The sequence below is a fragment of the Sinocyclocheilus anshuiensis genome, unplaced genomic scaffold (genome assembly GCF_001515605.1).
Source record: "Sinocyclocheilus anshuiensis isolate Anshui unplaced genomic scaffold, SAMN03320099.WGS_v1.1 scaffold1574, whole genome shotgun sequence".
NCBI classification, from domain to species: Eukaryota; Metazoa; Chordata; class Actinopteri; order Cypriniformes; family Cyprinidae; genus Sinocyclocheilus; species Sinocyclocheilus anshuiensis.
Window position 1 is genome coordinate 155,611 of NW_015547706.1, and position 24,559 is coordinate 180,169.

The window sequence follows — 24,559 nt, forward strand, 5'->3', positions numbered from 1 at the left end:
TCATACGGTGGTTTGGATGGAACTGGGTTGCCTTTCTTGGTAGCCAAGACAGTTACAGTTCAGATGGACTAAAACTGTTTAACAAGTATATAAACAATACTGGCATTTGTTTGGCCTATCAAGAGGGTCTTAGTCCAAATGCAAACTACAGTCTAACACTTAAAAAGATTGATAAGCTAAACATCAATGTCATTGTAGTTTTTGCTTTGCCACAATACGCAAGCAAATTCATCAAAGCAGCCATAGCTAACAACATCCAAGACAAAGTATGGATTGCAAGCAATGCATGGGCTATGAATCAACAGCTTCCAAGAGAGCCAGGAATTGCGAAAATTGGCACAATCATTGGCATTGCAGAGAAACTGTTGTCATTGCCCGGATTTAATGAATTTGTCTATAAAGCCAGAGGAACAACTGATGTTGGCCATAATGATTCTGAGGGTGCAATCAAGAGTAAGACATGTAATCAAGCTTGTGATTACTGCACATTGTTGACTGCAGAGGAGATTATAAATGAAAATCCCACACTCTCCTTTTCCATCTATGCTGCCATATATACCATATCGCATGCATTACATAAAGTTCTAAAGTGCGACATGACTTACAGGATGTTTTTATAGTACAATGACTTTTTATATGTCAAAAGATCAAGGGAATTTTGATTTCCCTTTAAAGGGGTCATGAAATTAAGAATCAAAATGTTCTTGATATTTACACATATGAGAGGTTACACTGCAATAAAAACATATTACAATTTTCAAAGCTCAAAACTAACTCCTCAGGTTAAAATATTAGTTATTGTTACTCTTCTGAACTGTCAGGATTTGAAATCGGTACAATCATGATGTCACAATTTGCCCTCAACATACATTGTTTTATGCAATCAAGGAGGTATGTTTAGATGTCTGTCCATCAATCACAAGAGCTAAACTACTATTAAGTAAAGATAGGACTTTTGGTGCAAACAAACTTCCTCATCTAGCCTTGAGAAGCAATATAAAAATCTGAAACTGCATTTCATGACCATCATGGTCAGCACAAGCTTGGTGGCGTTATCCACTCAATGTTTCAGAGAACCGGGGGATATGAACAGTGGAGATATGGACAGCTCCATGGTTGCACAATGCGCTCACAGTAGCCGCATTTCCACTGTCAGGCCAAAAGCGGACATGCTAGTGCGTGCCAGGGCCAGTTACATTTCCACTCTCACTTCTGGGGCTTGATTGTGCCTCGTCTGTGCTTCCTTGGGGCCAACCCCCGGCTTTTTTGGGTCTGCCAAATACCTTGGGCCAAAACAGGCAAACTGGGTCTAGAGGAGTGGTCATGTTCAAAGCCGGAGTTTATACGAATCAGGAGACAGTCATCATGGCTTCTCATTTCCCATGTTTTCATATCAAGCTATCAGTTAAAATCAGCATTTAAAACATTTAAAACCATTTTTAAAATATTTTAAAATTAACCTTCAGACACAGGCAAGTGTCTGAAATAACTTACATTAGCATTCTGTTCACTGTGTGAGGCAGACATTTATTATATGCGATGCTAAAGGCTATGCATGTTAACCATCTAAATTATAATAAATACATGTTATGCTTATGAAAATACCAGAGACCACTGGAAGAACTTATCTGGAAGAAATTTAAGACAAATCATATGTGATTATAATTGTGTATTTATTTGGTTTCTTGTTCTGTCTTTGTCCTGTGTCTTTGTTGATGTCGGGCTTCTGCATATGTAATAAATTTCATATCCGTTTAATAACTCGTTCATTTTTCCCCTCACTGGTGAAATGGTGATGTTGTGTGACGTTTGCTGCAGAGAGGAATGCTAAGCTTGAGGTGTGAGGCAACGCTAGATGTTACGGGTCCCACAGAACACGTAGGCAGATTAAAAGTACCTGAATTATCAGGGGAAAACGCAAGGACAAGTAAGCTTCTGCGGCTTTCCTCAGGCGCAGCTCAGTAGCGTCTAAGGTAAACAATGCGCATCACCATGGCAACCTACAACGCTTACTTTCTCTAGTTGTTAGAGCTGTGTTGTTTCAAACTCAGTCTTTAGTGGTGATAATTAGTAAGTGACTCAGTATACCATAAACTTTTCACATCATACATAAATAAATAAATACATGAATAAATAAATAAATAAATAAATAAATATTAATAACCAATCAAACATTACAATTGTGAATACACAATGGTTTATAACACACTCCACAGCAAAGACATGATGGCCCCTGCCAACATATTCTTTCATCATAACACCTCTTTTATTTTTACTCTTCTAGTACCCGATTGCCATAGGAAGTACCCAACATAGAAATGTGACTTGTGGCGTAAGAATAGAGTAAGGTGCACTAATGCAAGATGTAGTAAGGTAAGGTGGAATGTGGTATGGTGCAATTTGGTGAGATGATAACCCCCAATATGGTGTCTGATTTATTTCGTAAGTCTCTAAACTGTTTACTGTTGAGTGTGACTGAATTGCTGGCTGACCTAGCATTTCATAAGCTAACCTCAGTGTGGGCCTCCTGTCACGTGTGGATCTTCAGACTTGGCTTGTTTGGTCAATTTAATCTGAACTCAAGGTAGGTATTTTTAGAACTTCTTGCATAGGTATATCACCTTCATTTATCGGACTACATTCTCCCTCGCCCTGTTCCTCCTCTTCTTCAGGTCGTTCTGCCAGTGTTTCTGTTCATGTTACTTGTCTTTCACAGTTAAATTCATTTTCATCAGGGAGATTACAGCTAAGTCTTTCATTTTCTGTAGGTTGTTCTCTCCGAATCTCTGTACGTTTTCTTGGTCTTTCTCTTTCAGGTTGTTCACAGGATTGTCATCGCAGAGGATCACAGGTAGGCATGTTGTGCTCCCAGGGTCTCTGTCCACTGTCCACTGTCTTTGTCTTTCTCTTTCAGGTTGTGTATGGTATCATTGTCGTGGAGGATCACAGGTAAGTTCCTTGGCAGGTTGGTTAATGGTAAGTCTTTGGTTGTTCTCTCGGGTGTCTCGTTCCCTTAGTCAATAGTAGTTCTCGTCATCCTGCTCCTCATCACTATCAGAGTCACAAGGTGATCCTGTCTCATCTTGTGGTCTTGTTTGGTTTCTTTTGGTCCTCTGTTTAGATGCTCCCTCTGGCATCTCTACTGGTAAGTCAGTAACCTGATGCAGCAGATTCCTGTGTAGAACTCTTGACTTTAAGCTGTCCGTCTCCGTGACCACTCGGCAGACTGGTCCATCATTTTTCTGCTCCTTGACAACATTTACATTTACATTTAGTCATTTAGCAGACGCTTTTATCCAAAGCGACTTACAATTGGGGGATACATAAAGCGATTCTTCTTAAAGAGGCAAACAAACACAGGAAGTGGTTGTAATACCAAGTTCTTAGACATTGTTCAAATAAGTACAAGCTAGAAAGAGAAGGAATAAATAAAGAGAGCTCAAATCGAAACTACAGTTCACACTTAAACGCAGGAAGGGAGCAATTAAATTACACGCGCTCCTTCTTAGCCGAGGGCAATTATTATAATTACCAGAAAGTGCAATCAAAAATACAAACGCAAACAAAAATATAACGTAGAAATAGGCAGAAAACGAAATATTCCTTCCTAGCAGCAAGTAATAATTCCAACAGCAGATCTATAAACAAGTATTATGCAGGACACTCACGTGCAGCCGTCTGTCTCTTCTGTTGACTAATCGCTTGACCCCAACATACACAGTTTGCTCCCAATATGATCTCAATTTTCTCACTTAGGTTTTTCACGAGTACTCTGTCACCAGGCTGAAGAACAACTCCTCTAAACTTCCTGTCATAGTACAGTTTTCCTCGAGCACTTGAGTTTGTACTGTTCTCTGAAGCAATTCAGTAAGCTTCTGCCATTCGCTCTGCCCACTGTTTGGCATATCCTCTTGGATCATTACTTTCTCTCTGTTGGTCACTTTGAACACAAGATCAATGAGTAATTGTGGGTGTTGTCCATAGAGTAGGTAAAACAGTGAGTATCCTGTCGCTTCATGTTGTGTGCAATTTTACACATGCACAATCTGTGGTAGATGTTCCTTCCATTTTTCCTTTTCCTTCTCTGACAGTGTTCTCATCATCTGGAGCAGTGTTCTGTTAAACCTCTCAGCAGGATTTTTCTGAGGGTGATATGGAGCAGTTCTTGAATGGCTCATTCCTGACAGTCGGCGCAAGGTTTTGAAGAGGTCATTCTCAAATTCTCGACCCTGGTCATGATGTAGTTTAGTTGGAAATCCAAACAGGGGAATTAAGTCATTGAAGATTCTGAATGACAGATCCTAAAGATGACATGTAGATGGAGAAGAGAAGTGGTCCAAGCACTGAGCCTTGAGGAACCCTAGTAGCAAGAAGTTGTGACTTAGAAACCTCACCCCTCCAAGACGCCCTGAAGGACCTACCGGAAAAGTAAGACTTGAACCACTGGAGTGCGGTTCCTGAGACGCCCATCTTCATGATGGTGGGCAGGAGGATCTGGTGGTTAACAGTGTCAAAAGCAGCAGACAGGTCCAGCAAGATGAGTACTGAGGATTTGGAAGCCACTCTTGCCAGTCTCAGGGCTTCAGTAACCGAGAGCAGTGCAGTCTCAGTTGAGTGGCCGCTTTTGAAGCCAGATTGGTTGCTGTCCAGGAGGTTGTTCTGTGCAAGACACATAGAGAGTTTGTTTAACACAACTCGCTCAAGTGTCTTTGCAATGAACGGAAGAAGGGGTACCGGTCTGTAGTTTTCTAAAAGTGCTGGATTTAGAGAGGGTTTCTTTAGCAGTGGGGTTACCTGAGCCTGCTTGAATGCTGCAGGAAATGTACCAGAGTGAAGAGAGGTGTTGATAATGTGAGTGAGCGTGGGTATAACTGAAGAAGAAATGGCCTGAAGGAGGTGAGTGGGGATAGGATCAAGCGGGCAGGTAGTAGGATGATTGGAAAGGATAAGTTTAGAAACGTCTGCCTCCGAGATTGGAGAGAAGGAGGAGAGAGAATGAATATTTGTGGTTATGAATTTTTTGTCAGTTTGTGGTGTGGAGAATTGGTCGCTGATGGTTCTTGTTTTATTTATGAAGAATATTGCAAAGTCATCAGCAGTATGAGTTGATGAAGGAGGGGGTGGAGGAGGACAAGAAGAGAAGAAAAGGTTTTTAAAAGTGTGCGAGTGTCAGAACAGTTGTTAATTTTGTTGTGGTGGTATGTTGTTTTAGCAGTGGAGACACTTGCAGAGAAGGAGGAGAGGAGTGACTGATATACACTAAGGTCAGTAGAGTTTTTTTATTTGCGTCACTTCCTCTCTGCAGCCCTGAGTCTAGAGCGATGTTCCTGGAGAACATCAGACAGCCAGGGGACAGAGGAGGTGGTGCGTGCTGGTCTGGATGAAAGGGGGCAAAAGTTGTCTAAGCAAGATGTTAGAGTGGAGCAAAAAACGTTAGTAGCTGTGTTTGTGTCCAGTGCTGAAAACTAAGAGGGTGGAGGAAGTGAGGATGAAACCATAGAGGATAGGCGAGTGGGAGAGAGTGAGCGTAGGTTACGGCGAAAGGTGACCTGTGGAGGAGTGTGTGTTATGTCCAGAGTCAGTGTGAGGTTAGAAGTGGTCTGAGGTGTGTAACAGTGTAACTAAAGTGTTGTCAGTTGAGCAGTAGCGTGTGTAGACAAGGTCCAATTGGTTACCTGATTTGTGAGTAGCTGTAGTAGACACGCGTTTGAGGTCAAATGAGGCAAGCAGAGTGTTGAAGTCAGCAGCCTGTGGTTTATCTAGGTGGATGTTGAAGTTACCAAGTAGTACAAAAGGAGTACCGTCCTCAGGCAAATTTGAGAGTAACACATCCAACTCATCTAAGAAGCTACCCAGTTAACCTGGAGGACGATAAATAACTACAAAATGGATTGTATCAGGGTGGGTAATAGTAATTGCGTGGATTCAAATGAACTGTTGCCGGTAAGAGATGGTAGACTATCAAATTTCAATTATTTTGAAATAAGTAGACCCGTCCCTCCGCCCCTCCCAATCAGGCGTGGGGTGTGGGAAAAAGTGAAATTAGTGGAGAGGGCTGCAGGAGTGGCAGTGTCCACGGGTTTAATCCAAGTCTCAGTTAGGGCCATAAGGTTGAGACTTGAATGAGTAGCAATAGATGAAAGAAAATCTGCTTTGTTTACAGCAGACTGACAGTTCCAGAGACCAATTGGAATAGAGAGTAAAGTAGTAGAGGACATAGGGACAGTACGCAGATTATTAGGATTGTGCTGCCTCCAATGTACAGTGCGTGATTTACGAGTGTTAGTAGTAATAGTAGAGATTTGAAAGCACATATTGAGTACAATTGACTAAACAAGTAGATGAGAACAAGCTGTACAAAAAGTAAAGAAAGGGGAGAAAAGCAATACTCAGGTACCTTGTCGGAGTCGCGCAGGCAGAGTCGATGGTCTTTACACTTGTTGGTCTTCACACGAGGGCTGCCGTGGTGTACTGAGCAAATATATACTCCCCTGTAATTGAATGCAGCTGGCCATGCCTTACTACTTATTATATAGCACGCCTTTACCACGGTAAACACAGTAAACAAAATGTGTGCTAGCAAAATGTGTGCTAGCAATGACAACCACGCTAAAATCTAATGAGAAAAGATACAAAACACTTGCAGACTGCTGTCCTCTTCTGCTGCTCGACTGCTTCTACTAGCAAGTACTTGCAAACAAGGTAAATTATACCTAATTTACCTTACACTTCAACAAGCATTTACTTCCAGTTAGCTCTGCTACTCTGTTCTGTTTTGAGTTTGTCTTTCTAGACACGGAAGAGCAGGCTGCACTGTTTGCATTGGCTTCATGCGCTCTGTTCTCTGGAGACCTTCCTCCAGTTGACGATCTCAGCTCAACAAGCTGGTACATATTCCTTGTGCCCCTCGTCCTTTTGCCACATCCAATGGCCCTGTGTCCTTCTCCACAGATAAAACAATGGTTGCATGAGCTGTTACTCTCCTCTATACACCTTGGACACCCGTATGGCCCTCCTCTTCTCACTGGCGTTGGTCTACATACAACATGTGAACCAGCTCCCATCTGTGCAGAGCAGTGACATGGCTCTTTAGCTTGTTTCAAAGTATCAATTGTACTTTTTAAAGCTTCTACTTGAGCGCTTAGTTCTTGTATGGTCTTTGTCTTGCTCTTTTTCTGCATTTTGAGGTCTGTTTCACTCTCGTCGAACCCTGAGTTAATTTGTGCACTATGAGCTTGAGTCTGTCTTCACTGTATGGCTTGGCCTAATCTTCGTTGGCATTCACTTTCCTCACTTGAAATCTTTGTCACTTGTTTCAGCAGTGCTTCATCAGTCACTGTGTGATCTGTGAGCAAAGGTTTCAGTTCACTTCTGATGTCGCTGTACTTGGGAAGGAAACCTTGGTGAATGGTACGCAGGAACACATTCTGAATTGTCCGTGGCTCATATTCAGTGTTAGTGTTGCTCTGCTTGGAAGCAAAAATTACTTTTTGCTTCAGTCCGATTACACGATAGAGAAACTGTTGTGGAGTTTCATGCTCCCATTTTCTTGTACTCATTAATTCCTGGAAAATCTCACTATTGCTTCTCTCACTTAAATGTGACTGCAGGAAACTTTTCAGCTCTGGCACAGTCAAATCATCTTTATTGATGAGCATTTCCTTGAACTGTCCCGGTTTAACTATCCGCAGGACAGCCTGAATGATTTCACTCTCTGAGCAATTCATTTTAATGCCTTCATCAGTTTGTTTACATAGGTTATTGTAGTCGATGTCTGAAGTACTATCACCTATCTGGCCACCATGTATCTTGAACTCTTTATGCAGTATGGAAAGTATGGAAAGTCGCTTGGACACATCATGTTTTCTCTCTACTGTTGTGGTAAGCATTCAGGGTAAAACACTACAACGTCTTGTAGTTGGTATCCTTTTATCATCTGCCTATGTGATCTTGAACTCTGACAGCTTTTTCCCAACTCATAACTAGTGAGCAGTTTCTGATACTCATTTAACTGTGTGTATGTTAGTGTGGCAGTAGATTCTGTGTGTGTGTGTGTGTGTGTGTGTGTGTGTGTGTGTGTGTGTGTGTGTAGATGTGTACAGGGGATGCCTGTGTGTGTATGTGCATCAAATTCATTCTCAATAGAGACAGATGGATCACTCACAGTATTGTTTACACGACTCTCAATTAATTCATTAATCATGTCTCTTAATGTTAGTAGTTGTGTGAATCCTTCATCTTCCAGTTTAAGTAAACTGTCACTCTGCATATAAGAAATTATGACATTCAAACAGCTTTCCTCATCATCCTTGGAGATGATGCTGTCATCGATATGCCCCAGTTTGAGCACAGTCAAAATGTGTTGGCTCTTCTTTATGTTCCAGACGAGTCTTTTCCTCTCGTCTGCCAACTTGTCCAGCTTCAGACCCTCTCTGTAGCGATGCGCCACCTTCCACTCAGCTTGGTCCCTTTTGGCTCTCTGGACGTCAGCAGCTGTCACAAGTCGCATATAACCCTCCTGGTCATCGTCTTGTCGCCGTGAAGCCTGCATCCCTGCACTAGCCTCACACTCTGGATGTTAATCTCGGTGGAACCTCCATGAATCTGTTACGGGTCCCGGGCGTGGAACACGTAGGAAGATTAAAAGTACCTGAATTATCAGGGGAAAAAGCAAGGACAAGTAAGCTTCTGTGGCTTTCCTCAGGCGCAGCTCAGTAGCGTCTAAGGTAAACAATGTTCATCACCATGGTAATGTACAACGCTTACTTTATTTAGTGGTTAGAGCTGTATTGTTTGAAACTCACTCTTTAGTGGTAATAATTAGTATATGACTCAGTGTACAATAAATGACTCAGTATACAATACACTTTTCACATCATACGTAAATAAATACATGAATGAATAAATAAATATTAATAGCCAATCAAACATTACAATTGTGAATACACAATTGTGTATCACATAGACATGTCACAAAGTATTCATACACAAAATGAAGATACTACAAATGACAAAACAAATGACATGCGTTAACATGCATACAGTACATGATTAAGTCTGACAACACCAGAGTTGGGTATAACGCATTACACAGAAACAATTCTAATTACTTTTTCCTGATAACGCAGTAATGTAATGCGTTACATTTTAAATGTATGTAATTTCATTACAGTTACTAATGTCAAAAAAATGTTACTTAAGTTGCAAATGCAGTGTTAAAAAATATAAAGTAAAAATCATGTTTTGTGCGTCACAGAGCTCGGATCCCCGGATTCGTGAGAGACTGCTCCTAAGACCTAACCTTATTTTAGCAGAAGCCATCGCAACTGCAAACCAAGTTGAGTCTGCATCAGAACAAACAAAGGCCATAGGAGAGCAGAGCATTCCTGTGCAAGCCATTCAAATTCAACAAAAGGCTTAGCAGCGCAAATAGCAAAGAACCGAAAAGATTACTCCAAAACCTCATGCACCTGTTGCGCATGTATGCTCATGTTTTCGTTTTGGTTCTAGTGGACACTTGGCTAATGCAAGGGACTGCCCAGCAACTAGAGCAGTGTGTAAGAACTGTAAAAAGAAAGGACACTTTGCACACGCATGTCGTTCGACTCCAACACACTCTTAGAGAAGTTGCCTTACCTGAGTACACCTTACTGTTAATCCAAGAGTCCAGCACGCTAAATAAAATTTAGTGTGATGTGGACATCCAAACGCCAAAATCCATTTGCAACTGTGTAACTGACTGTGGACATCGGCGCATCTGTCTTAGTTCTGCCTCGATCTGTGTATGAAGAGAATTTCAAGAGCACACACCTGCAGCCATAGAGCGCACAATTAGTTAATTACTCCCGCTCGCCTATTGATGTGCTTGGCTGTAGGCCAGCTAATGTTATTAAAGACAATGTCAAATGTTTTGCTACTTTCTTTATTATGGAGTCAGGAACTGCTTTAAAGGGGTCATATGATGCGATTTCAATTTTTCCTTTCTCTTTGGAGTGTTACAAGCTCTTGGAGCTGGCCAATCACAGCACACCTCTCTTTTTCAGACCGATGAGCTTTGTAAAAATCGACGCGTTTCAGAAAGGCGGGGCAAAGAGGAGAAACAATAATGTACATACAGTATGTGGAAAATAATGTGTTTTTTTAACCTTAAATCGCATAAACACATTTCATTACACCAAATACACAAAATAATGTTCTTTTTAGCAACATCATATGACCACTTTAATGGGAAATAGGGATTTGATATCTGCTCTCCAGCTCTGCATTGAAGGGAATACAATTACTTCTGCACGAGCCAAGAACTTACCTGCTTCTCTTCCCCCAATACCGCTGATGCAGCTTTCTTCTCATGCACCTCATGCTGCGACAGTCTGTGTGAAAGGGTTTATGCACAAGGTGAAAGTCTTGCCCTCTGCTGTACCTGAGCGTCAAAAACTATGACTCTTCCTTTCTCCATTCATGCTGATGTGTGTGTCCGACAAAATGAACCACCTTCTAGCCACAGGTGTTATAGAGAAGGTGGATGCTTCACTGTGGATTTCACCAATTGTGGTAACACAAAATAAAATGGGAGTAATCAGAATGTGTGTTGACATGAGGAAGCCTAATAAGGCCATTATAGTGGATGCTTACCCTCTGCCACACATGGATGAGACTCAGGCTGCCTTGTCAGGTGCAACAGTTTTTCCACCATTGATCTGGAAAATGCCTTCTCTCAGGTTCTGCTCCATCCAGATAGCCGTGATCTCACAGCTTTATCCCTTTCCGATGAGGAGCAGATTGTATAAGATAAGATAAGTATATAAGTATAAGATGGGCGTGTTGTAGTTTGTATCCGTTTTATGGTTTGAAAACATAGTTATGAATGGATTTGGATGGATCTTTGTGATCTTTATTTGTTTCAACCACTGCTGCTGCATCTGGAGATCCTAAGAAATTTTCAGTGGCGGTCATAGGCCAAAAACCTGGCCAATTATACTCCAGTATAATTTAAATTATAATTTAATTAAAACTGACAGTATAATGTCAATTATACTCAAAGGCATTCCCAATGTACAGAACATTTGCAAGCAACAATGCAGGCCCCAGCCCCAACTGATACCACCAGTCTGCACTCCTTCCTGGGTATGTTGTCCTGGTATAACAAGTTCATACCTAATTATGCCACCCTCGTTGAACCGTTGTGTGCATGCCTGCGCCAGGGTTCTGAATTTGAATGGACTGAGAAGGCCCAGCAAAGCTTCGTGGATGTAAAGAAATGCTTAGTGGACAGTACAGCACCTGCTCTGTTTAACCCAGAACTGCCAGTCACAGTGTCCACTGATGCATCTGATTATGGTCTGGGAGCAATATTATCGCAGATGCACCCAGATCACAGTGAACGCACTGTGGCATTTGTATCACTAAACTTAACTCCAACTGAAAGGCGTTATTCAGCTGTGTAGAAGGAGCCATTAATGTGTATATGGGCAGTCGAAAAGTGGCGCACATACCTCTAGAGCCGGACGGGCCAGGATGCGGATTGCGGGTAGTCAGCTCGCCTTCTGTGCTTCACTTACAATGTGGTGTATCGTGCTGGATCATCAAACCATGCTGCGGGCTGACTGTTACAGTTACCCCTTCCTCTTACCTCTGCTTCCAACCCTGTTTATGAACCAGAGCTAGTTGCACTGCTGTCTACCACCTTGACTGCGATTTCCCCAAGCGAGTTTAAATTGAGTTTCTCAGTGGTGTCTTTAGTTGCCATGGTTACCCGGTAGAGTTTGTTACAGATAATGTTCACTTTGAATTGAATTCACTTTGAATGTATTTACAACCTTTCTGAGAGAACGAGGTATTACTCTAATATGCACAGCTGTGTAACATCTAGCGGCGAATGGTGCTATAGAATGCTTTAACAGGGTTCTTAAAGACTGTGTACAGTCAGCTATAGTACAGTTCAAGCCATGGAAGTGCACAGTTACTGACTTTCTCCAATTTTACAGCTCTACTCCCCATGCCAGCACAGGAGCTTCACCCTTTGAACTGCTCCATGGGTGGAAGATGAGAATAAAACTGAAAATTGCACTTCATCCTCCTGCCAGCACTCTCCACCCAGCAACTGTTTGTAATCGAGTTGTCCTTAAGCAATCACAGATGAAGCACTACACCAATGCTAAACGTAGTGCACAAACAATTCTCATCCAGATAATGAACTCAGAGGTGAAAGACTGTACCTCACGTTGGTTTTATACGGATTACTTTATCAGAGAATATTTGTTTTTGGCATGACTTACTTCATTTAAAAGTAGACACTTCAAGCTTTCTTTAGATATACCTCTTCTGTGCTTCAGGAAGATATTTGCAGAGAATAAGACTGCAGAATGTGCTACCTATTTGTTTTCTTTATTTTACAAAAGCACAATTGTAATACAGTTCGTTTAAGATGAAGGACAAGGAAGTCAGGGGTGGCGAGTAAACCTCTTTATTCACTCCCAAATAAAACAGAACAAAAAATAAAGTGCTGCTCAGCTCTCTGCCTGCACAGTCTGGTATAAGGACACACACACGCACTCTGCTCCGACTCTCTCTCAGATGCAGCTCTCCCCTCTCCCCGGTCTGCGGGGCGCTTATCTCTCGTCTCTCCCCAATCACTGGAATTACAGGCAGGTGTTAATCATTATTCAATTGACCTCCTTATCACCGCTCGTCTCCAAACCCTTTCTCCCGCTGCAGCCTTTCGCCTTCTCACGCCCCCCTCGCCACATACCCCCACCGCCCGACTCAGGCCGGGGAGCCATCCGGCCTGCAGCCCCTCCCCCCCCATTCCTAGAGAGAAAGTCGGCCACAGCCATCTGGGCCCCCGGCCTGTGGACCACCTTGAACTTAAAAGGCTGTAAAGCTAGATACCAACGGGTGATCCGCGTGTTGGTATCCTTCATACAGTGGAGCCGCTGGAGGGGCGCGTGGTCCGAACAGAGAGTGAATTCCCGTCCCAGAAGGTAATACCGCAGGGTGAGGACGGCCCACCGAATGGCCAAACACTCTTTTTCAAAGGTGCTGTATCTGGTCTCTCTCTTTGAGAGCTTTCAACTCAGCACCGGCTGCTCCTCTCCTCCGACCACCTGGGACAGGACTGCACCCAGCCCCTTGTCCGACGCGTCCATCTGCAACAACAAAGGGAGATCAAAGTTAGGAGAGTGCAAGAGCGGCCCGCCGCACAGGGCAGCCTTTACCTTGGTTAGGGCCTGTTGGCACAGCTCCGTCCACTGGACCGGATCTGGTGCTTCCCTTTTAGTGAGATCAGTCAGCGGGCTGGTGAGCTCCGAATAATTAGGAATAAACCTCCCGCCAATAATATCCTGCCAGCCCCAGGAACTGTCTCACCTCCTTTTTGGTCTTGGGACTTGGGCAAGCTGCAATCGCAGATGTCTTGTCAATTTGGGGACGCACCTGCCCATGACCCAAGTGGAAGCTCAGATATCGTACCTCCACATGCCCAATTGCACACTTCCGCGGCTTCGCCGTGAGTCCAGCCACCCTCAGGAATCTCAGGACAGCGCGCAGATGTTCCATATGCCACTGCCAATCATTACTGTGTATAATGATGTCGTCGAGATAGGCAGTGGCGTACGCGCTATGTGGCCGGAGAATCTTGTCCATGAGCCGCTGAAAGGTGGCGGGAGCCCCGAACAACCTGAACGGAAGAGTAACAAATTGGTGTAACCCGAACGGCGTTGTGAAGGCTGTTTTTTCCTTGGATAATGGCGACAAGGGATCTGCCAATAGCCTTTCGTTAAATCCAGTGTCGAGTAATAGCGAGCCGAACCTAACCGATCAAGCAGCTCGTCAACTCGGGGCATTGGATAAGGGTCAAATTTCGACACTGCATTCACCTTTCTGTAATCAACACAGAAACGGACGGAGCCGTCCGTTTTAGGCACTAAAACTATCGGGCTCGCCCAGTAGCTATGCGATTCTTCTATTACTCCCAACTCTAGCATGGCCGTTAATTCATCCTGTACCACTTTTTTCTTGTGTTCCGGTAACCGATAGGGGTGGCTGCGCGCCACTTCCCCGGGGATCGTTTCGATGTGGTGCTGTATGAGGTTCATGCGACCGGGCAGGGCTGAAAACACATCCGCAAAATCTGCTTGCAACTTGGCTAACTCAGTGAGCTGCAGCGGCGAGAGGTGATCTCCCCCGGGGACCAGAGCGAGCGGATTGGTTTTGACAGCCGCTTCTGGTCCGAGATCTTCCTCTGCCGAAACGGCTGCCGCTAACTCAACCGAGGTCACCTCATTCCAACGTTTTAAAAGATTGAGGTGATAAATTTGACATGAATTACCTCTGTCCATTCGCTTTACCTCATAATCGAGATCCTCCACTCGCCGTGTAACCACAAAAGGTCCTTGCCACTTCGCGAGTAAGTTAGAACTAGATGTTGGAAGTAATACAAGCACTTTCTCTCCCGGTGTAAATTGCCGCGCTCGCGTACCCCTGTTGTACAGCCGACTTTGTCTGTCCTGAGCATGGAGCAAATTCTCCATAGAAACCCGCCCCAGAGTGTGGAGTTTTGCTCGGAGGTCCATGACATACTGAATTTCACTACGGCTGTTTGAAACACCACGAACAACAGGGGCTCCAGCCATTTATACCAATTTTTGGCATCCTCCTTAACAAGCTTATGAACCATGGATTTTAACGTGCGATTAAATCGTTCCATCAAGCCATCTGTTTCTCGGTGATAGACACTGGTGCGAATCGATTTAATGCCCAGAAGTTCGTATAGTTCGCTTAACGTACGTGACATAAACGCCGTGCCCTGATCAGTGAGAATCTTCTTGGGGATCCCCACTCGGGAGATGACTCGAAACAGGGCGTCCGCCACACTCTTTGCAGAGATAGTGCGCAGCGGCACTGCTTCCGGGTATCGTGTTGCATAGTCCACCAGAACTAATGCAAAACGATGCCCGCGTGCTGAACGTTCCAATGGCCCGATGAGGTCCATACCAATTCTCTCGAAGGGGACCTCTATCAGTGGTAAATGGCCGGAGGATTTACCAGCTGACATTCACGACACCCCGCACACCACCGGCGGATGTTCTCGTGAATGCCCGGCCAAAAGAATCGGGCCATGAGTCGTTCACGTGTCTTTGCCTCCCCCAAGTGGCCTGCCATGAGACTACTATGAGCCGCCTGGAACAGCATTTCCCGACGGCTTTTTGGGACTAATAACTGGGTTGTATTATTTTTTTTTGGGGTATCTTGGGTCACCCGATACAACCTATTTTTTATAAGGGAAAAATAGGGATACGAGAGAGGTTGGTCAGGCTGGAGAAGCTGCCCGTCGATGGTGCGGACCCGGTCATACGCATTTCTCAGCGTCTCATCACGAGACTGCTCCAGCGGAAAGTCATCCAGCTCAGGGGATATAAGCTCCGCCCTCGCTCTCGTTTCCTCTGAGTCAGCCTGTGAAGGTCCCGAAACCGCATCTCCAGCCCGCGCCACCGCTTCTCCGTTTCCCAGCCCTGTCTCCCAAGAAGCATCCGCACACAAAACCCCCAATAATTGCGTAAAAGCTGGCCAATCTGTCCCCAAAATCAGTGGATGCCTAAGGTGGGAATTAACTGCCACCTTCATTCTATGCGTTTTCCCCCGAAATTTAATACTAACAGCCACTAACGGGTAGTCCACCACATCCCCGTACACACACCTCGCTTTAACCTTGCGGCTCGTATCCAACGCCCTTTGTTGCATCAGGCTTTCATGAAAGGAGGTTGGGTTACAGCCTGAATCCACCAAAGCCTGATATGTACCCCCCTTGATACTCACAGGTATTTGGTACAGACCGGCTTGATCGGGGGCAGCCACCGGGGAGTCGGGAACCCGGATCAACGCTCCCACCTCCATCATCGGAAACCGGTCCAGAAAATGACCCGGGTCCCCGCATCTCCAGCAGGCCGGCCCAGACCTTCCCGCCACCCCAGTGGCAAAAGGATGGCCAAGAGATTGGCGGAGAGAGGAGAAAGGCGGCGATGGAACGGCGGCTCCTGCGCTCTCCGCTACTTCCCCTCAAGGATCGGGGGTAGGAGGGGGTAGGATCAGTTAAAAAAAAATGCTTGATCGGCACCGATCCCGATCCTCGAGATCGGCTCGGGATATCCCTAGGACTAAAATAAGCAAACTGTCCAACGCCATCAGATAAAGATGCTAGGACAACAAGGTGAGGTGAGACAGTAATAGAAACACTTAGTTCTGAGTCTCTGGCCTGTGAGCGAGAGACGTCAACAGACCACGTCCTGAGTCTCCAGCTTCTGAGTTTGGTGAACAGCACATTCCAGGGCCCAGTTTATGTTGGGGCCCCTTTCTGACTGCAACAGTCGATAAAGGTTTGCAAAATTTTGATTGGATCTTGGTGGACTAACACAAACAAACTATCCAACACCATTAGATAAAGATGTTAGGAAACAGCCAGACACCTCTTAGGCCATGTCCACACGTACATGGGTATTTTTTATACAAAAAAATCTATATAAAAAAAATGTCCTTCCATATGAAGATGCAAAAGCATGCTATGAAGCACTGTCAAGAGCATGCCAAGCCAACAGGTGGAGATATAATCTCAACTGTAAAGCCATATTGGCCAATCAGAAGCCTGAAAATATTTCTAGTAGGAGGAGATAACAGCGCATGCCAAAATCTCCGGTTTCGCTCTCTACACTATAACACTGCAACCGGAGTTTTTGAAAATCTTCACCCTGGCAGAAGTTTTCAAAAATGTTCGGTTTCAGTGACCTGATGCTGCGTTTGCTTGTGGACGAACGGCCAAACCGCATAGAAAAAGCTGTGGTTTTGAAAATAACCACGTTCGTGTGGACAGGGCCTTAGAGGGCATGAAGAAGACCTCTGGTACCAAGCCCGGGAAGGACAGGACTTCTCATTGGTCTACAGGCAGTTTCTGCCCTTCACCCACCTAGAGACTGATTCCTAAGGTTTTTGGCCTATGACCGCCACTGAAAATTTCTTAGGATCTCCAGATGCAGCAGCAGTGGTTGAAACAAATAAAGATCACAAAGATCCATCCAAATCCATTCATAACTATGTTTTCAAACCATAAAACGGATACAAACTACAACACGCCCATCTTATACTTATATACTTATCTTATCTTATACAATCTCCTCCTCATCGGAAAGGGATAAAGGTACGCTTTCAACAGACACTGCTTGTTTTGAGTCTGCAGCCAACTACAAGGAAGGCAGCAACAGACACATTTGTTCTGAGTCTCCGGCACGTCCAGTGAGACACTAACAGATACATTCAGGTTCTGAGACTCTGGCCCATGAGGGAGAGACATCAACAGTCCACGTCCTAAATCTCCAGCTTTTGAGGCAGCAACAGATACCACCATGTTCTGAGCCTCCAGCCTGCGAGGAAAGAGATATTCTACATTCAGAGGTTTTCATCCAGCGAGACAACAACAGATGCAGCATGTCCTCTGTCTCCATCCTAGAGAGACAAAGTGGATTGACAAAGTTCTGAGTCTCTAGCCCAGAGAGGCAAAAGACATACAGACATTTGCAACAAGGTCAAGCTTCGGCGAGCAAACGTTCACTTCAAGGTACTTTCTTCTGCGTGTTCCAGATTAAGGACTTTCTGCACCTACTTCAGAGCCTCACCTGTGTGTTCCAGATTGTAGTACCCTTTGGTGCTCCAAGAGATCAGCATCTCACAACACTTTGTGAGATGCTACATTGTGCTACATTGTTACAAAACTGTAACATTGTGGAGAAGCTGGAGAAAACAGGCAGAGGCAAGGATCTATTTGCAGGTATTTCATGGAAAAACTAGAACAAACAATAAGCTAAAAACATATATGTTTATATATTGTGACGAGCGTCCCGAAGCTTCATCAGCGTCGCCCTGGAAACAAGCGAGGAGCACCTGGCCATCATCATCACAGGCTGATCGGTCACAGCTGCACCTCATCAGGCGGCGGCTACATAAGCCACGCAAGCCCTGCCATCTAGGAGATTCCTCCATGAGACTGAGCACTATAGGAGCATAGCAGTGTCCGTTCATGTATTAAGAAATCCCTACAGCATACATGATCACCCCTTAGCAGATCTATACAGGTGGAGCTGGGGAAGGTGGAAGGTTTCTGGAGTGCGCTGCAAAACTGCTACCACAAACATTAGCCAAATATTTGAATGTTGAGCAGCGAGCTCATTGGCTACCAATACAGGAGAGAACCAATCAGCTGTGCCATGTGATAATGATGTCATTAGGTCAGCGCTGCAAAACTGCTACCACAAACATTAGCCAAATATTTGAATGTTGAGCAGCGAGCTCATTGGCTACCAATACAGGATAGAACAAATCGGCTGTGACATGAGATGATGCTGTCATTATGTCATACTGAGTTAGATCAGTCGGACTGCGCCATCTAGAGTTTCATGCCAGAACTTTGTATTTCTGTCATGAGAACTCTCAGTGATTTGCATGGTAAAGTACCTGACAATGTTAATGTATTTGCTCTTGCATGGCGTAATAGATCTGCTACGCTGCTGCTGCTGTGGCAGAGCAAGTGCCGAGACTTGCTACTGCCAATACATCCACAACATGCTGCTGTGAGCATGTAAGAAATACTGCTGCTGCACATATTACATTAATAACCCCCCACAAAGCAGGAGACACAGAAATGAACAATACAAGCCAATATGTGCATGTCGCTGAGTATAAGGATATAATTGCATCAGAGCATACACATGTGTCCACACACATAAATATTAACAGACAGGATAAACAAGACACCCCCCACAAAGCAGATCTATTGCCAAGACATATGTACTGCTGCTGCTCCGAAGAGCCATGTGAACCGCATGTATTACTATTTTTGTGTGCCTGGGCTACCATGCCAACCGGCTTAACACTAGTGGCCTATGGCTATGTGTGCCTAGGCTACCACGCCGACCGGCTTAACACTAGTGGCCTATGGGCTATGTGTGCCTGGGATACCACGCTTACCGGCTTAACAATAGTGGACTATGACTATGTGAGCCTGGGCTACCATGCCGACCAGTTTAACTTTAGTCAGACGCACATTATGTTTAATGTTCATAAGTGTTAACAAGAATATGCATTGCAATCCAATAGATAAGACCCCAGCACTCACCTGAGCAAATGTCATAAATTATTCACTTGATAACTGTCATTAATATAGCAATATTCTCTAATTGTATAGAGCCATTAGGATCGAATACAGCACGTGCTTTCACGCTGCATGCAGCTGAAATCGACTGCACACTTACCACAGCTGATAAAACATCAACCTTAGATTTAAACAAACATGACATTGATATTACGCCGCTGAATATAGCGAACCCTGGTTGAAAGCATACACAAGAATTCTTATTTCATTTAGCCTGTTTTCATGTCTGTTACTATCAGTGTATCCTCAGAGCAATTACATGCTCTAGACTGCGTTTTCTCCAGCTAAATAAACACAGATGTGTAAATGCTGCTGCTAATATACTTAATATTTCACTCCTGCATACGATGGAAACTGCTAACATGACACTTATTTTAACCTTGTTTATGGTTGTTCGTTTTTTAATTCTATTAGGCAGACCACGCAATACACACAACGATATGGATTAAAAGAGCATTGACTTATCTTAGATGTTGATTTAGACGTTTTTAGAGTGCGCTGCAAACTGCTACCACAAACATTAGCCAAATATTTGAATGTTGAGCAGCGAGCTCATTGGCTACCAATACAGGATAGAACCAATCAGCTGCCATGTGACAATGTCGCCAGGTCAGATTGAGCTAGACCTATCAGACTGCGCCATCTAGAGTTTCATGCCAGAACTTTGTTCCAATCACCTGGATTTGCTCATTAGCACAGTTTTTCAGCCAGGAGGTAGAACTAATTAGCGAAATCAGCTGGCTGAGTTCATGAGTGGAATAAACATATGGCAGGACTTTTACTTTCTGACCTCTGGATTTTCCACCTCTGTATATATATATATAATATATATACATAAGATAACATAACTCTGCCATAGCAACACCCAACTTAATCACTTGAACTTTACGCTTATGCAATTTATTCCTTTTCCATTCAAGGCATTAATTTAGTAGTTGTTGATTACTCTTGTCTATCTTTTGTTAATAACATCTATTTTATTACACTTGTGTCTTCCTTGTGTTGATAATACAGTAAGAAGTTATACAAGTTAGATATCCCACCAATCTTTCTTATCTGATGTACTCATAATGGCACCTCCAAAAATAATAATGTCATCATCATTGGTGAATACCCATCACTACACTATATCACCTCCGTAGGTGGGCAAAAGCAAAATCACTACAACTTTGTGGTGGTGTTCATGTGCGATCGACTTGTAAATATGATCTTTCTGACTTAAAGGTGGAGTAAGTGATTTTTCAAAAACGCTTTAGAAAACTGATTCGGGCCGACTAGCAAAACAAACTTGTGGCCAATCAGCAGTAAGGGGCGTGTCTACTCATGATGTGGAGGAGAGAGCGTTCAGTGCACAAGTCGGACATTAGCGAGCCGAGCGACAGAAAGAGAGATGGCGGATAAAAAACAAAAGAGGAAAACGTCTGTGGAACAAAAGAAGGCATTGGTGATTTCAAATGTCAACATTGGCTACCAGAAATCGCTTACCCCACCTTTAAATGCACACAGTGGAACTCCATAAATAAAGCATGTTTTCAAACAACCGTTGCAAACACCCCTTTCATGCATTATGCCTCCCCAACTCAAAAATTACAAACACAGCTCATAAAAACACCTGTTTTACACCATTGTCTATCTCTGTGTATTTTGCCAAGTCTTTGAAATTTGCTTGTAAGACCACTTTATATTATTGATTGCGATCAGGATAATGAAGAGACTTTCAACCAGTATTAAGAAAAATGTTTCTGGAAAAAATAACCTGCCCCAACTTTAACTGTTTTGAAAGCAAGAGCTAAGAAATGTGTGTGCATTTCTGGCAAATATGTAAGTTGAATTGCACGCTCACTGACCTTAGTTTGGAGAAATGTGTAAAATCTATTTAAATAAATGGTAACATAACACATTTTCACCATTCCTTAAAGGTTCCTTTCTCAAACTGCTCTGTTGAGTGTAAGGCGGGATATTCAAGGCAACCTGAAGGTTTTCATAGTTGCTGTTTTTCGTGTGAAAAATGTCCACCTAACAGCTATGTGAATTTTTCTCGTAAGTAGCTTATGCAGTAGACAATGACAACTTAGGATTTAAAGGGATAGTTCACCCAAAAATGGAAATTATTTTGAATAATGTTAGTAACCAAAGAATTTCGGTTCCTATTGAATTTTTTTTTTTTTTTTTCAGTTGTATTTTTATCCATACAATGAAATTCTGTGGAAATTGTTTGGTAACCGAATACCAACATTCTTCAAAATATCTTCTTTTATGTTCCTCAGAAGAAGTCATACAGGCTTGGAATGACATGAGGCTGAGTAAATGATGACAGAGTTTTCATTTTTGATGAGGACTATCCCTTTAAGCTTTTTCAGTTCATTCTACAATACTTTACTGGAGTGTTACAATTATTACAATGTTACAATTATTGCAATACTGCTACTAAACATTCATATTATTTTACTGTTTTTCAGGGGACCCCTATACCTGTTTTCCATGTGCAGAGAGTGAATGGTCTGATGAGGGCAGCACGACATGTAAGGCGCGTTCTGTTGTCTATCCTCAGTTCACAGAAATCCCCTCCATCATTGTCATGGTTTCTGCCGCATGCCTTATTATTCTCCTTATTGCCATATTTTGCCTTTTTGCTTACAATTACGATACACCAGTGGTAAAGTCTGCTGGTGGCAGCATGTGTTTCCTCATGTTGACCAGTTTGATTTTGTCTAGCATAAGTGTGTTCTTTTTCTTTGGAAAACCCACATTTGTATTTTGCCTTCTGAGAAATGCCATATTTGTATTTTTCTTCACTGTCTGTATTTCCTGTTTGACTGTCCGTTCCTTTCAAATTATTTGTGTTTTTAAAATGGCTGCTCAGTTCCCTAAAGTGCAAAGCCTTTGGGTAAAACACAATGGCCAGTGGCTCTTCATTGCATTTGCTACTTTCGTTCATTTAATTTCTTGTGTGGTATGGATGACTGTCAATCCTGTCAAAGCCATTGCTGACTCGTGGTCTTTTAAAGACCAAATTATGCTCATTTGTGAAATGGGGAACGCTATAACCTTTACCATAGTCGTGTTTTTAAGTTGGGTTCTTGGTTTCCTCTGTCTCTTGTTTTCGTATATGGGAAGAGATTTGCCAAAAAATTACAATGAGGCCAAATCAATAACATTCAGTCTCATTTTGTACTTTCTGACCTGGATTGCATATTTCACAGCATACCTCATTATCAAAAGCAAATACATGGTCATTTTTAATGCAATGGCCCAGATATCCAGTATAAATGGAATTCTCTTCAGTTATTTCATACCAAAATCTTACATCATTATATTCCAACAGCAAAAAAACACTCCTGCATACTTTCAAACATCTATTCAGAATTACACCCAAACCATTAGTAGGACTTAGACTCAGACTTTAATATTTGTGTATAGAAAGTTAACTCTTAAACTGTGTTTAGGTCTATTATGTTACCACGGTCTAAAAGAAACAGAAGTAGAGAAAACATGTAGGCAAAGTAGAGAATAGAGATCTATTCTGAGGTTCAATCTGCATTAAGAGACTGTGATTTTTGAGATTTATGCTTATAATGTAATGTAAATACAAAGGCTTCTTTTTAAACTTTTAATAAAGAACGTTTTCAAACTTCAATAATTAGTTTCCACATAATCCATATAGATTTGTGAAGTGTGGCTCATCTATCTTGTACAGTGCATGCATAATTATTATGCAAGTTGATATTCTTGTCATATTTTTTCCAAGCACATTTTACCAATTACAAACCACATCAATCTTAATAACTACTACTGTATTAATTTTGTATTTAGTCATTTATAAGTGATATATAATTGTTAATGTTACCTACGTCAAATCTGGGAAGCCTGAGTGGGTAAACTGAATGTACAACACGGGCCATACATATACTGGCTGCAGTCTTCGGCAATGTTTAATTGATTCTTACTGTTTTCTTTGATTTCAATGCATACAACATTCACATATTTAACTTTACCTAACAACGATTATTTATTCTTTGTAAAATCGCACATTTCAATAAAGACAGTTACATCTCAATAAAGGCCTTTCATTTGTGTCTTAAGTTCTGTAACATTACTATCAAACACAACACATTCACATTTTAAAGTATATTCAATCAAATATCCTGTATTTCACATCACCATAACATTCGTGAAACAATTAATCTAATTTTTAGACTGTCATACAAATGAATATAGTATTTCCCTTCACCCTATTCCCGTGTTTTACAGGTACGTCTCAATTTTTCCTCTAACTTGCATATATGCACCGCCATTTTGGCTCTACATAACTTCAAGTTGCAAACACACATTTAACTAATTTAAACGTTCTCATCCAATAACAAACAACATTGTAAACTCTTTAAAATCCATGAACTCTTTTAACATGTATATTTTGTCACATTACACTTTGCATTTAGATATTTGTCCCTTTTATGTCTGATAAATCGAGCACAGCGATAGTTCAGTCACGCCACGTAGGCATAGTGCAGCTGATACGGTCAGCTGACAAATCGCTCCAACCACTACCATTCTTCTATTAGACGGGGTATATACTGTATATACGTGACATTACAGCTCGGTAAGTATGCTCAAACTGCTCACAACCCTCCCTCCCATCTATAAGTTTCAAGCATATCATTGTGCACCTTCTGGGTGTCGTCTTCTTTTTGTTTCAGATTACCAAGGCTATCAAGTCCTAGCTGTCATGGGCCTCACTGCCGAGAGACATTCATTCTTCACAGCAAGCTACAGTGAAGTTGTCCCGGTATTCACTGCCATGTCTACATGTTACCACAGTTTAAGGCATTTAAGACATTACTTATGTTCTTAATCATCTGTATTTCACTCAGGCTGATGGTTCCGGGGGGTTAAGGCTGAAGCTCTCGTATGTGCAAATAATTATGGAGCGAGAACTCCCATAAGGAACCATACCGCCAAAGATAGCTTGTGTTTCAATAAACTCAACGTAACTTGCCAAAGTGGTCCTGCCTGAAATTAATCATTATTACTAAATTCGTATTACTGAACAGTCTTACTCTGTAACCCAACAAAGATCAACTCCTCATTTTTGAAATATAGCGTTTTACATCAGTTTCGACTGGTTTTTGAAATTTTGCTCACCTGTCGAATAATAAAAAGTGATGCTGTGAGACACAATACTGGCTGCAGTCTTCAGCGATGTTTAACTGATTATGACTCACCCAGTGCAATACGTTGAATCGATAGTGCTAATGCAATGCGATGCTTATTTAATTAGCTCATTCTCAGGTGAAATCACTGCTTGTGTTGTTACATCTCCCTCCTGAGCTGCTGGAGCATAAACTGAAACTCCGGTTTTCATTCTCC

General features: G+C 42.7%; 2 protein-coding genes across 2 annotated transcripts in view; both read left to right on the forward strand.

Annotated features, from left to right (window-relative positions):
• The window catches only part of LOC107703984 (taste receptor type 1 member 1-like), a 9,851-nt gene extending 4,382 nt beyond the window's left edge, over positions 1 to 5,469 (forward strand). The window contains exons 5-9 of the mRNA XM_016506798.1: positions 64 to 548; positions 2,817 to 2,851; positions 2,915 to 2,949; positions 3,122 to 3,145; positions 5,306 to 5,469. Of these exons, the coding sequence (XP_016362284.1) occupies positions 64 to 548; positions 2,817 to 2,851; positions 2,915 to 2,949; positions 3,122 to 3,145; positions 5,306 to 5,469 (743 nt within the window). The remainder of the gene's footprint in view (positions 1 to 63; positions 549 to 2,816; positions 2,852 to 2,914; positions 2,950 to 3,121; positions 3,146 to 5,305) is intronic.
• A 10,719-nt stretch (positions 5,470 to 16,188) lies between these two features.
• Positions 16,189 to 23,913, forward strand: LOC107703985 (taste receptor type 1 member 2-like). Its single transcript, XM_016506799.1, has 4 exons — positions 16,189 to 16,209; positions 21,112 to 21,232; positions 21,652 to 22,079; positions 23,890 to 23,913. Exons 1-4 carry the CDS (start codon positions 16,189 to 16,191, stop codon positions 23,911 to 23,913), a joined length of 594 nt encoding a protein of 197 aa, XP_016362285.1.
• Positions 23,914 to 24,559: the final 646 nt, after the last annotated feature.